The 13468-nt window shown below is 42.3% G+C and overlaps 1 protein-coding gene across 3 annotated transcripts; it reads left to right on the top strand.

The window, feature by feature from the left end:
• The first annotated feature begins 4227 nt into the window (after nucleotides 1–4227).
• Nucleotides 4228–11751, top strand: LOC118081153 (vomeronasal type-2 receptor 26-like). 3 transcript variants are annotated; one of them, XM_035107403.2, is made up of 6 exons: nucleotides 4228–4362; nucleotides 5156–5401; nucleotides 6637–7452; nucleotides 7859–8086; nucleotides 9468–9594; nucleotides 10594–11751. In XM_035107403.2, exons 2-6 carry the CDS (start codon nucleotides 5375–5377, stop codon nucleotides 11496–11498), a joined length of 2103 nt encoding a protein of 700 aa, XP_034963294.2. In that variant the 5' UTR covers nucleotides 4228–4362; nucleotides 5156–5374; the 3' UTR covers nucleotides 11499–11751. The 3 variants fall into 3 exon arrangements, with proteins under 3 accessions (XP_034963294.2, XP_034963292.2, XP_034963293.2); XM_035107401.2 differs by lacking the exon at nucleotides 4228–4362 and having other exon boundaries at nucleotides 4612–5401; XM_035107402.2 differs by lacking the exons at nucleotides 4228–4362; nucleotides 7859–8086 and having other exon boundaries at nucleotides 4612–5401.
• The last annotated feature ends 1717 nt before the right edge of the window (nucleotides 11752–13468 follow it).

Here is a 13468-nt window from a genome sequence, read left to right as displayed (position 1 = left end):
TTGAACTCTGTTTCCTTTTAAAAGCCTTTGAAGCCCTTGCTTGCAGTCTGAACTGTTTTAAAATTGCCAAAGTGAATGGAAATATTACCAAAAAGGTGTAGATCATTTGGAGGGACTTTGTAACAAGAATATAACGTCTGCTGTAAAATTTTTACTCAAGGTGGCTTTGGGAAAAATACAAAGTTGCAGAGCCTAGTCAGACAAAGAGTGACCTTGGAAACCCAGCTGTTGTTATGGCTGGTACTCAAGGGAGAAAAGGCTCAATACCAAGTTTACAAAGCACGCAATCTCCCAAAGAACAAAAGAGGACGCCAGGAGTTGTACTGGTTTCATCAACAAAGCAGGCAGCTACAATACAGACAACATTAGATCCAGCACTACAAGAGCCAAAGAAACTGACACTGCCACCACTATTAGAGCCAAGGACTGTATGGTCAAATTTCAAAACCGTGCACAGAGAGATTTCATCTTGAGTCTGCATATCAAGAAGAAACTGGTGATAAAACAACAACAGATAGTGCTTTATAAAGACATTCCTAAGCTGTTTCTTAGTTACAGATCCAAATACCTCGACTTGGCAAGCTCACTGACAAGATTGGGAATACCCTTTCGCTGGGAATTTCCACAAGGCCTCTTCTTTGAATACAAAGGCAAGAAGTATAAGATCACAACACCAGAGGAGAAGAGGAAATTTATGCAAAAGAACGACAAGGACTTTGGATCTCCACCTGGAACAAGCAGCAGAGCGGAGACTTCGAGAGCAACTGGTGGACAAGAGTTAGAAGGTGCAACAGCGGCATTTGTGGATCTCACCCTAGGAGCTGAAGGAACATCATAGACAACATGTCCCTAAGGATTTTAAGTTGGAGCATTAATGGGATAAACACAAGGCCGAAACGCAACCGAATACACCATGAATTGATAAAACAAAAATTGGATGTGATATGTTTGCAAGAGACCCATGTGACTAGAGCACATAGGAAAATCTTACAAAATAAAAGATTGGGAGTGGAATATATTTCATCAGATAAAGTCAAGAAAAGAGGAGTGGTGATTTATGTGAAAGAAAAATTTGAATCTAAATTTGCATTTAAAGATGATATTGGAAGATATTTGGCAGTTGAGGTCAAGCTACAGGGAAAGAAATACCTATTGGTTGGGATTTATGCACCGAATGATGCTAAATCGGACTTTTTCAAGAAACTACATGAAGAATTGTTGGAATATATGGACTACACCGTGGTACTGATGGGAGACTTTAATGCAGTTGCATCAACATTGATGGACAGAGCTCAAAGACAAAAAATTACCAATGAAGGCAGATTACCTAAAACCTTCTTCGACATGACAGATAACCTGGACCTGGTGGACATTTGGAGATTGAGAAATCCACTGGAAAAAGATAGTACCCATTTCTCTGAATCAAAACAAACCTGGTCCAGAATCGATTATATATGGATAACAAAGAATTTGGCAACTAAGGTGACCAGAATGGAGATCCGCCCCAGGACTTTTTCGGACCATAAGACTTTGCTGGTGGAATTGAGATTAAATATACAGGGTTCTTTTAGATGGAGAATGGATGATGCTTTGATGAGGAATGAAGAGATAGTGGCAAAGGCCCAAAAGATAATAAAAGACTATTTTGAGATCAATTTGACAACAGGAACGGAATTAAGAATGGCATGGGACGCAAGTAAAGCAGTGATGAGGGGATTCCTGATTCAACAAAGTGCAATGCAGAAGAGACAACGAAATGAAAAGAGAGAGCATATTATGCAACAATTAAAAGAAAAGGAAAAAAAAGTTGAGAGAAAAACCTAAAGACAAACAAATACAGAAAGAAATAAAGTTGCTACAGGTACAGTTAATGCAAATAACAAATTTGGAGATTGAATGGAAAATAAAAATGATGAAGCAAAAAAGTTTTGAATCTACGAAGAAATGTGGAAAATTATTGGTGTGGCAATTGAAAAAAGACAGAAACAAAGCACCATCACTAGTATAAAGATAGAGGATAAAACAATAGAGAACCCAGTGGAGATAAGAAAAGCCTTTCAACAGTATTATAAAAAATTTATCTAAACAAGACAAAGAACAACAGGAAAAAATAGATCAATTCCTGGGAAAATACGGATTACAGGAATTACCAAAAGAGAAAAGGACTTTGTTGAATTACAAAATAAATAAACAAGAAGTGGAGGAGGCAATAAAGCAATTATCAATAGGTAAATCACCAGGCCCGGATGGGTTATCGGCAAAATATTATAAGACTTTGAAAGACTGGATAGTTGAACCATTGACGGATATATGCAACAGTATACTTAGAGGAGAGAAGGCACCAGATACATGGAAAGAGGCTTTTATAACATTGATACAAAAACCGGACACAGACGCTACACAAATGAGAAATTACCGCCCGATATCACTCCTGAATGTGGATTACAAAATTTTTGCAAGTATTATGGCATCAAGGTTGAAAAGATTATTGAAGGATTATATTCACAAAGATCAGGCAGGGTTTTTACCCAATAGACATCTGAAAGATAATATTCGAAATATCGTTGATATATTAGAAATGTTGGAAGCAAGGAGAAACAAAAGAGCAGTATTGGTCTTCATTGATGCCGAAAAAGCGTTTGACAGCATTTCTTGGAGATTCATGATAACCTATTTTGAAAAGATGGGTGTCAGGGGGGGGAGTTTATTAAGGGTTTGTCAGCCATATATACTGAACAAAAAGCCATGATTGTGGTGAATGGTGTGATTTCAGAAGAGATTAGGATAGAAAAGGGAACAAGACAAGGATGCCCACTCTCCCACAGTCCTAGAAGTACTTTTGGAAAGGATTAGAATGGAAGAGGAGGTGATAGGGATTAAAGTTGGAAAGAAGCAGTATAAATTGAAAGCCTTCGCTGATGATTTGGTTTTAACAATGCAAGAGCCTGAAAAAGTGTACCTAAGGCTTTAGAAATAATACAGGAGTTCGGACAGCTGGCAGGGTTTAAATAAAATAAAATGAAAACCAAGGTATTAAGCAAAAATCTAACTTTTGAGGAAAGTGAGAGTATACAAAAAGCGACTGGTCTGACATTTGTGAAAAGGGTGAAGTACCTGGGGGTAAATATGACAGCTAGAAATATACAATTGTTTAAAAACAATTATGAGAAATTGTGGAATGAAGTAAAGAAAGATTTAGAAATATGGTCAAGATTGAAACTTTCCTTGTTAGGACGTATTTCAGTGGTAAAGATGAATGTGTTGCCAAAAATGTTATTTTTGTTTCAAGCATTACCTATTGTAGAGAAACAGTCATGTTTTCGTGACTGGCAAAAAGCACTATCAAGATTTATCTGGCAGGGGAAGAAACCAAGAATTAAATATAAGTTATTGACAGATGTTAAAGAAAGAGGAGGCTTCTCCCTACCGGACTTAAAGTTATATTCAGATGCTGCGGCTTTTTGCTGGTTGAAGGAATGGTTTACATTAGATAACACTGATATTTTAGATTTAGAAGGGTTTGACAATGCATTTGGTTGGCACGCCTATCTTTGGTAAAACAAGGTCAAGTTCCATAATGGTTTTAAATGTCATATTATAAGAAAATCGTTATTCAATGTTTGGATCAGATACAAAGACCTTTTAGAAAGGAAAACACCCAGGTGGATATCACCTTTAGAGGTAAAAACTAATAAAAAGCTGAATATGGAAGAAAAATGGTTTGCAAACATGTTTTTCTCCAGCCTGCTCCAGCACATGAAGCCACGTAAAGAGTTCAGGGCATTTCAGTGGCCATGCTTGTTCCCTTTATAATTATCAAAATCATAGAGGGGTTTTTCTTTCATCTTCTTCTCAACAAAGCTCCAGAGATTTGTCCAAAGATCACCTTTGAGTCCACTCAAGGAGATCTCAGAATTGACAACAACATGAGGTAATTAAGATATTTCATCAGAGCAGGGAAGGATTGGTACATAAATGCCTTCTGTACTGCTGAGAATTTGGGGTCAGATTTAGGACAGGTGAGTTGCAATACTAAGGTGCAAGGCTGACTTCTATCCCTTCGAGATGTCAAGACTTGGTTGCATTCCATCAACATCTAATTATTGTCTAGTTCAGAGGAGCAGTCACAGGAAAGGAAGCTCTTCCAAGCAGGCACAGAATGGTTCTGCTCCTCCTGCTCTTGCTGCCTCATGCAGACTGTGGAGTGAAGGCAAAATGCCCCTTGACTTTGGAGAGAGACTGGATTGAGCCATTCAATTATTACAGGCCAGGAGAGCACCTCATTAGTGGAGTCATCTCTGCCACAGGTGCGATATTTCATCGACAGCACTTCAATGAGTCTCCCTCTACCAGCTTCATCATGTAAGTCCATTTATGGTAATGGGGTTACTTCTGCTCCATGCAATATTGATTTTTACTTATCATGCTTTTGCAGCTGTGGTGTATCTCTGTATTTGGTCCTTCCAGGCTGTGATGCTTTAGCATTTAAAATTTTACTTCTTCATTTCACGTTGTTTTCAATGTTTGCATTTCTTTCTTAAAACAAATCAATAAAATTAAGTATAGAAATAACAGGCTTAGAAGGGACCGGGGGGGGAGTGAATGGTGGGCAATAGATTTTCCATGTCATTTAATGAACCTCTAAAAACCTTTTATCTCCTATTCTTTGAAAGTCTGTGCATGTCTATTCCGTCATGAAAAATTCCCTCTGCTTTAGTTTTGTCTTCCTTGGGATAATGGGAATTGATTGAACAAGGCTTTCCCAGCACTCATGCATCATTAAGTGGGGATTGGCTGTCAAACTTCTGAATTTGGATCAGTGATAGCATAGGGTTACCCGACGTCCCCGGTTCCCAGGGAGAGTCCCCAGATTTGCAAATCTGTCCCTGGGAAATATGACAGTGGCAGCCTCAGCAGCCCAGAGCTAAATTTCCTCAGATTCATTGAAAAAAAATCTGGTAACCATATGATAGCATGATTAAATTCTAGAAATTGAATCCAGGACTTTATATTATCCTTAGAAGCTTGTCAAAAAATCAAGAGTTGGAAGTGATATCTTCACTGAATGCTGGAGGATGTGGTGTGATATGTATATTTTTCCAGGAAAACAATGACAAAGTACTGGCTGCCCCTGTCCTTCTTCTTTGCCATTCAGCATATCAACCAGAATCCCTGGCTCTTGCCCAACATCACTCTGGGCTACAATATCTATGAGAACTTTTTTCGTGGAAGGGTGACATATGAAGCTTTGGTAGACCTGCTCTCTTCTAGACAGGTGAATGTTCCAAACTACAACTGCGGAGGACAGAATAACTTGATTGCTGTTCTGGAAGGGACTGACTCTGACTCTGAGAACTCCATCCAGATTTCAAGCATGTTGGGTATCTATAAAATGCCACAGGTAGGAATGGAGATGGAGGGATTATCTGGCTGAGGTTCTCAGGCATGAAAATTTTGGGTAGTGTCAACTCAGAATGAGGAAGACATAGGACATCAAGGGATTGAAGAAAGGAGATAAGGAATGGTTGGATGAATTGCTGTGCTCTTTTTGTTACTACCGTACCTGTCCTTCCTGCCTTCACTATGTGTCAAATGCTGATCTCTCTCTCTCTCTCTCTCTCTCTCTCTCTCTCTCTCTCTCTCTCTCTCTCTCTCTCTGTGTGTGTGTGTGTGTGTGTGTGTGTGTGTGTACGTGCCTGTGTATATGAAATGCGGGAAAAAGGAACTCCCCTCATACTAGTCACCATGCCACTAAAAATTGGAAAAAGCAGAAAAGTTCCCCCTGAATGAAAATGTAATACTTTGTTTATGAATTGAAAACATTTATAACCCATTCAATAAATATTTTTTTAGCATTGCACAACATAAAACAGTAACAAAATTGTTGAAACAAATGTACAGTATAATACCAGTAAATTAGAAGTCTAAGAGCGTATTTTATAAGTTGGAAACAGGAACTGAGGGAATTCATAAAGAAAAAAATGGGGTCCAGTCTTATGTGCCAAAGAAAATCTGGGCAAAGAAACCATGTGTCTTGTAAGGGCTGCTGCTTGGCTTCTCACGAGTAAGAAGCTTCAAACTCCGTAGTTGGTTTTTACAGAGTTTTATTATATACATACGTACATGACAGAGCTAAAAGTCCATGACTGTCTAGTCTGAGTCAGAATCCGGAAGTGGTGTGCCTCTAGATTGGCGCCAACAAAGGAACCTGGGAGCCCTCAGCTTCCGCTTTTGTTCCCGACGTTTGTCCCCCCTGCATTCCTAGGGTGAAGGAGCGGGGACGTTGGCTCCCCCCCACCCGAACTGCTGAACTGTTGAGCAGGTTCTCTGGGCTCTGACACTTCTCCCTCCACAGCGCTCAGGTCCAACCCTTCAAACCTTTCCCCTTGCTCCTGTGAGCCATCAGCATCCCCTGAGCCCTCCTCCACTGCAAGAGCCTCAACACCACCTTCACAGCGATGCCCTGAACCAGTAACATCCTGGAGCCCTGGCAGTTCCCGCTGGGCTCCCTGCTGACCTCTGGTGGTCCCCTAACATGTCTTTACAAAACAGATATACAGTATATTATTTGGGGTAAGAACTATTTTGGCTTTCATCCCAAACAATGGAAGCCAACGGTCCTTCTTTTCTTGCCAGGTCAGCCATGCTTTTGGCTCCCTTGTTCTGAATGACAAGAGGCAGTTCCCCTTTTTCTATCGGACGGTCCCCAAAGAAGAGGCCCTGTACCCAGCAATTGTCAAGCTGCTCCTTCACTTCAGATGGACGTTCATTGGTCTCATTGCTCCAGACACCGACAATGGAGAGAAGTTCATGAAGACATTGACACCCAGGCTCGTAGAAAGTGGAATTTGTGTTGGCGTCTCACTAAGCATTCCACAACTTAATACAGACAAAGTGACGATCAATATTCCTCCATTAGAAAAGTGGAGACAAGCCCATGTATTCCTTTATTATGTAGAAACTACTTATTTCTTGGCGGGAATAAAACTTGGAAAACTAATATTCGACCGGCAGGTCCCACCCACTGCAGGGAAAGTCTTCATCACAACATGTATGTGGGATTTCAGTGTAGACTTCATTGGCTTCATCAACCAGGGTTTTGATTTCCAGCACTTCCACAGTGTTCTTTCTTTCTCTATTGGAGCAAATAAGTGGACACATTATGATGATCTTGATGCCTTTTACTTTGCAGTTCAGCACTTTTGGGAGGAAGCTTTTAATTGTTCCTACTTAGAGCATACATTGTCAGTGAAAAGCTGGACAAGATGCCGAGAAAGAGAGGAACTGGAGATGTTGCCCCAAGATCACCTGGAAAGACTCTTATCTCTAAACAGCTACAGGATTTACAACACTGTCCATGCTGTGGCGCGTTCCTTACATGCTGCGTATTCCTCTAGATCAAAGTGGAGGTTGAAGGACAGTCTGGAAGTTCAAAGGCTACAGCCATGGCAGGTATTTCCTTTCCCATCTTGGACATTTTAGCCAAACACGACAATCAATTGTACATTTCCAGAATGGTTGTCTTGGAGACTGTCTGAGAACTTGGGGATTGTAGAGCAGAGGGGAGATTTTGCAAACCCTTTTGTAAAGTGCCCTGAATTTGATCCATTTACCCTCTCAGATGATAGTCTCTTTGGTAACAGTTCCTACTCAGTGTCCCACCACCAATGCCCTGGCTCTGAGCCTTCCTCAACTGGGGGTTCCCTTGAAGGTCCCCTGGCTGGTGTTCCCCACAATTCCTCAGACTGCCCAACCAGTCCCTGGCATTCCGTAGCCAATCCCAAATGAAATGCTCAGAGATGAATAGTCAGTGGTGTTTTCCCTGTTCTATATGCGGCCCTTTTCTCTGCCATTCTAGCTCCACTCTTTCCTGGGAGACGCCCAATTTTACAATTCTTCAATGGGCGGAGTGTATTTGGATGAGAATGGGGAACTGGCAGCTGACTTGGACATTGTGAGCTGGGTGGTGTTTCCCAATAAGTCCAGCCATAGGGAGAGGATTGGGAGCATCAATAGACAGAGATCCCTGGACCTAAAGTGCACCATCGACCAGAATGCCACTGTGTGCCCCAAATGGCACCACCAGGTGGGGGAAATAATTTCATTTCATTAGAGTTCCCATCCGATAAGCTTAAATTATGCCACCATGTTTTGTGCCGTGCTGCATTCAAATGCCTCCTGCATTTCTTGAAGATCTAACAGTGGTTCCCTGGGAAACTGTATTTGCAGGATTCAGCTGCTATGGGTGTGTGATTTCAAGGTGGTTGCTTGTTTTAGTAACTAGATGAGGTGGTCAATGGTTTTCCCCTTCCCCTGTCACATTTAAACCACAAAAAACCTTATATCTGTAGGAGAGAGTGGCTTTTAACAGCCTCATTGCTGGCAGTATTTCCAGAAATGCTCCGATGAATCCATGTTCTATGGGGAAAGTGTGCAATAGATTTTTTTGCAAAAAGAGATGGCCTCCTAACTTGAACCCTTCAAGGAAATTTGATCATCTCTCAACATTTGCAGTTAGTTCCTCTTCCAACCCTTTTAGTGATTGAAAAAATATTGTTAGAAAATACTGTCCCAGCTCACCAGAGAAATCGCTTCACCAGTTAATTCTACCAGGGGTGGCTAATATTTGGACCCCACTCCCCCAAATTCTACGTACAACCTACGGTAGCACCCCTTATTTAAAAAACGAGCATTATTTTCTGAAAATGGTTTACTATGCTCCTGTATGTCTGCTGCTGTAATTTTGTGGTGCTGAAAGGTTTTTTGATGCCCCCTCCTGATCATTTATGTTTGTGGAAATATGTTTTTCAAAACTGAAACTTAAAATGAAATATAAAAATGATTTAGAATACAGTTATACCTCGGCTACCAAAAGTCTCATAAGCCAAATGTTTTGGCTCCTGAACAATCGAAAACTGGAAATAATTCTTCCGGTTCTCAAAAGATTTTCGGAAGCCGAACGCCCGGAGCAGCTTCCACGGCTTTCAATTGGCTGTAGGAAGCTCCTGCAGCCAATCGGAAGCCGCACCTCAGAACCTGAAAGCTTCGGAACGCGAACAGACTACCGGAACAGATTCTGTTTGAGTTGAAAGGTACAAGTGTGATGGAAAAATGTAGTTCTCAATCATCCCCTGTTTGATACTTGGGCCAAACCAACAGAAGGTTCCACTTGGGTGACTATGACCCTCAAATAAGAACTTTTTAGCTTCCTCTGGTTTGCACAGTCATCACGACACTCTATCAAGTACAAGAGGGGAGGTCTATCTTTGAGGATTTAACAAACAAAACTTAAACACAACAGAACAAAAGAGGACAGGAAGCGGAAAGAACTAGGATTTTGATCAAACGGAAATATTCTCATGAAAGTTTTGCTGCAATCAAGCAGTATATAAATTTGGTTAAAGATAATTAATTAATACATTGTCATCATCCTTAACACATTGTCCTTGATGCCCCTTCGTGCTTAGCCCCTGCCTGCTTCCAGGTGTGTGGAAAGTTGCCAGCCTGGATTCTTCAAGGTATCTCAGGAAGGAATGCCGCTCTGCTGCTATGACTGCGTTCCCTGTGCGGAAGGAACCATTGCCACTCAGGAAGGTGGGTGACACCAGCAGAAAGACCTGCCCTTGTGGAAGAGGACAAAGGACCTTTCTAGTGTCCGGGGTTCATTTAAGGGGAGTTCTAGAACTGATGTCCTGCTACAATGCAACTGGGCATTTTCCTCATGGATATTCATGCATGCTAAGTCAGGGGTCAGCAACCTTTTTCATCTGTGGGCCGGTCCACCATCCCTCACACCATGTCGTGGGCCAGACTATATTTTGAAAGAAAAAAAATGAACGAATTCCTATGCCCCACAAATAACCCAGAGATGCATTTTGAATAAATGCACACATTCTACTCATGTGAAAAAACGAGGCAGGCCCCACAAATAACCCAGAGATGCATTTTAAATAAAAGGACACATTCTACTCATGTAAAAACATGCTGATTCCCAGACCATCTGTGGGCCAGATTGAGAAGGCGATTGGGCCACATCCGGCCCACGGACCTTAAATTGCCTACCCCTATGCTAAGTGGACACATTCAATGACAATTGGAAGCCTACACAGAGTGGGAGAAAATCCTGAGATGTGGGAATTTGACAGTACTTTGACGGTTTGTCAAACTTGGCACAAGAGGCAACATGAACTATGAGATGATTATCAGGCACAAATGTTTCATATAGTTGAGTCCAACAAGGTTCCTTTTGAGTGTCATAGTAGAAACTTTTGGCCTCAGGACCCTTTTCCTAACATTGACATCTTTTCAGCAAAGGGTTTATCATTTTTTATTCCTATCAGAAATATTAGTGAGGGCCTCCTGCATTGTGGTCCCCTTAATATGTGGAATCCTCTCCCTACTGTTTATACCACCAATCAAAGACATACCAGTTGCCCCAGGTTTCCCTGTCCCATAATATTAATATTTATACCAGTGAATGATCTCCCTGGTTATATGCAATTATTTTTATGTTTTCTTTTAGTGAAGACCACTTTGGTATCACTTTTTGTCAATGAAAAGCAGTAAAGATGTTATTCCTCGTGATCTTTCCAGATGCAGAACATTGCGCCAGGTGTCCCGAAGATCAGCATCCAAACAAGGACAGAGATCAATGTTTCTACAAGATCATCACCTTCCTGGCTTATACAGAACCTTTGGGGATCTTCCTAGTTTCCTTTGCCCTATTCTTATCCTTAACCACGTGTGTTGTGCTAGGAATATTCCTTATATTCCAAGAAACTCCCATAGTCAAAGCCAACAACCGGAGCCTCTCCTATATCCTCCTCATCTCCCTCTTGCTTTCTTTTTTGTCCTCCTTCCTCTTCATTGGAAGGCCAAGGAAAGTGACCTGCCTTCTCCGACAAGTGGCCTTCAGCATCATCTTTTCAGTTGCCGTCTCCTCTGTGTTGGCAAAAACCATCACTGTGGTGCTGGCCTTTCTGGCCACAAAACCAGGAAACACGATGAGGAGATGGCTGGGAAAGAGTCTGGCCAACTCCATTGTTATTTCCTGTTCCAGTGTCCAAGTTGTCATCTGCATCATCTGGCTGGGGGTGTCTCCACCCTTCCCAGAGTCTGACATGCATTCCCAGCCTAGGGAGATCATCCTGCAATGTAATGAAGGGTCTATTGCCATGTTTTATGGTGTTCTCGGATACATGGGCTTCCTGGCCTCCATCTGCTTCACAGTGGCTTTTCTAGCCAGGAAGCTGCCTGGGGCCTTCAATGAAGCCAAGCTGATCACCTTCAGCATGCTGGTCTTCTGCAGCGTTTGGGTCTCGTTTGTACCCACCTACTTGAGCACAAAGGGGAAGTACATGGTAGCTGTACAGGTCTTCTCCATCTTGGCCTCCAGTGCTGGGCTTCTGGGCTGCATCTTCATTCCCAAGTGCTACATTATTGTACTGAGGCCTGATCTGAACACAAAAGAGCATCTGACAACAAAAGCTGACTCCTAAATTACTACATATTACTAAATTTCCAGTACAACAATGATGAGAAAGACATACTTCCTGGCAAATGTAGCTTCTTGGATTTAAAGGCATGTTTGTGGCTCCTTTTCTGATGGTTACTTTTCAAACCTTAAAGAATGTTTACATTTTGTTTTTAATTGTGCTATTTTAACTTGGAAAGTTGAGTGACTTCCTCTTAAAATTTTGATATATGGCTTGTTCTTCATTGTAGATAGACTTAATATCTGTATTTTCCTTCACAAACACTATGTTTAAAATTGTACCCTAATAAATTTGTTCCTCTTTACGATGCCTCAAGCTAGTGAAAAAGAGTGCTGTTTTTTTCTTCTTCTTTTCTGTTTCGAAATATCTCGGCAAGCTTTGAGGCTGGAGAAAGGAAGATTATTTATTCCACAGACCCTTTGATAGTGACTTGAGATAACTGCTCGTGGTACATCCACTCATCCTATTTGCTTTGCATCTATTTTGCAGGCTTTCCATAAATTCTAAAACATCTTTGAGCAGAGGTAACAACATGGGAATTGCAGCCTCTCTAGTCACAAAGCCACGGTCAGCTCCTTGAAATAAAAATTGCTTGACTATCTCCAGCATGAGCTCCTATTTGTTGCTGCTGCTGCTACTTCTGCTTTTCCACTCCCATGATTAGTGGAGGGATTCTCCCCCCTTCATCTGAGATGCCTCAGATTCTCTGTAGCTGAAGTTCTGTCTCCTGACTTCTTAGATATGGCAGAACTTGTGATAGTGGAAGGGAATCCACCCAAGATCAGCTCCAGTTGTCTCTCTGGCACATAAGAGGCAGGGCAGAATGGTTAAAATAAACACACACACTTTTAATGTATAGGTAGCAGGTGGGGGGGGAGCCTGCATTGTGAAGGGTGAGGACAAGGTCACACTGTCCTGGGCACCCTACTGCAAGTGGACCATAAGAGATGCTCATTTGGACTCTCAGTGGAGCATGGCAAACTGGAAAGAGTCCATTGCTAGCTCGTCTGCCAGCATGGATAAAAGGCGGTCAGAATATCTCCTAGTGTCAATGAGAGATTGATAGGCAGGCCTCAGAAGTTCTGAAGAGACACCCGTCCATCATTATCAAGAGGAAGATTAAATCTCCGGAGACATAGCGGAGGTGGTTCTCCTCAAGGAAGACAGGGAAGATGAGAACTGAAACCTTGGGTCCTGGTGGTGGGACAATGGGGGAGGGTTGAGCTGGGAGGTGCTGGAATCAAGGGGGGTGTCAGAAAAAGGATCCCCTTCCAGGACAAGGCTGGAGGCTGAGTGTCTCAATGTGAGCACAGACACAGGCAGTGAGGAATCAGAGGGTACACCTTGCCGTCCTGCAACAGAACAGTCTCAGTCCTCCTGACTCTCCTCCTCTCACACCCTGCTCTAGAATAGTCCTACATGTTGACAGACAGACCCAGGGGAGGAGCTCACCCCCATGTCGCAGTCTCCGTTTGTTGGGGAGGGCTCCAGAGTGAGAAGCTAGAGGGGGAAAGCAGGGCTGGAGCTCAGTTTCCTGCAACTTCTCAAGCTGAAGGAGTCAAGCCAGGAAGACCTCGCTGTCTTGCCGACCTCTTTTTGACCTGCACGGCCCTTCTCAAGTTTCAGCTTTCCATATCCCAGGCATGACCCTGCTCAACTTGCAGTGGTGCCACACTCTCGAGCAAGTCAGCAGGCTCCCATGAGAGCACGGCACCAAAGGATGTGCTCCCAATTTACATCAGAGGAATGTTGGAGGGTGTGGAACGCGCTGCTTTCACTAAAGTTGGACATATTTAGCTGCCCATTCAGTTATTCATCTCAGAGTCTGATGGCCCATGTGGCCTTTTTTGCAAACATGTTTTTCTCCAGCCTGCTCCTGCGCATGAATCCACGTAAAGAGTTCAGGGCATTTAGGAGGCCGTGCTTGTTCCCTTTATAATTATCAAAATCATAGAGGGGTATTTCTTTCATCT

This window comes from Zootoca vivipara, chromosome 2 (assembly GCF_963506605.1).
Source record: "Zootoca vivipara chromosome 2, rZooViv1.1, whole genome shotgun sequence".
NCBI classification, from domain to species: Eukaryota; Metazoa; Chordata; class Lepidosauria; order Squamata; family Lacertidae; genus Zootoca; species Zootoca vivipara.
The sequence above is the reverse complement of the archived record's forward strand: the minus strand, read 5'-3'. Positions and strand labels throughout refer to the sequence as shown.

Bases quoted from the DNA above. Each gene is read 5' to 3' on its own strand.
- LOC118081153 (XM_035107401.2), top strand. From the start codon at position 5,111: ATGACAAAGTACTGGCTGCCCCTGTCCTTCTTCTTTGCCATTCAGCAT. The intron at 8,087-9,467 runs GTGGGGGAAATA...CTTCGTGCTTAG, and splicing joins GCCCCAAATGGCACCACCAG to CCCCTGCCTGCTTCCAGGTG. The intron at 9,595-10,593 runs GTGGGTGACACC...TGATCTTTCCAG, and splicing joins AACCATTGCCACTCAGGAAG to ATGCAGAACATTGCGCCAGG.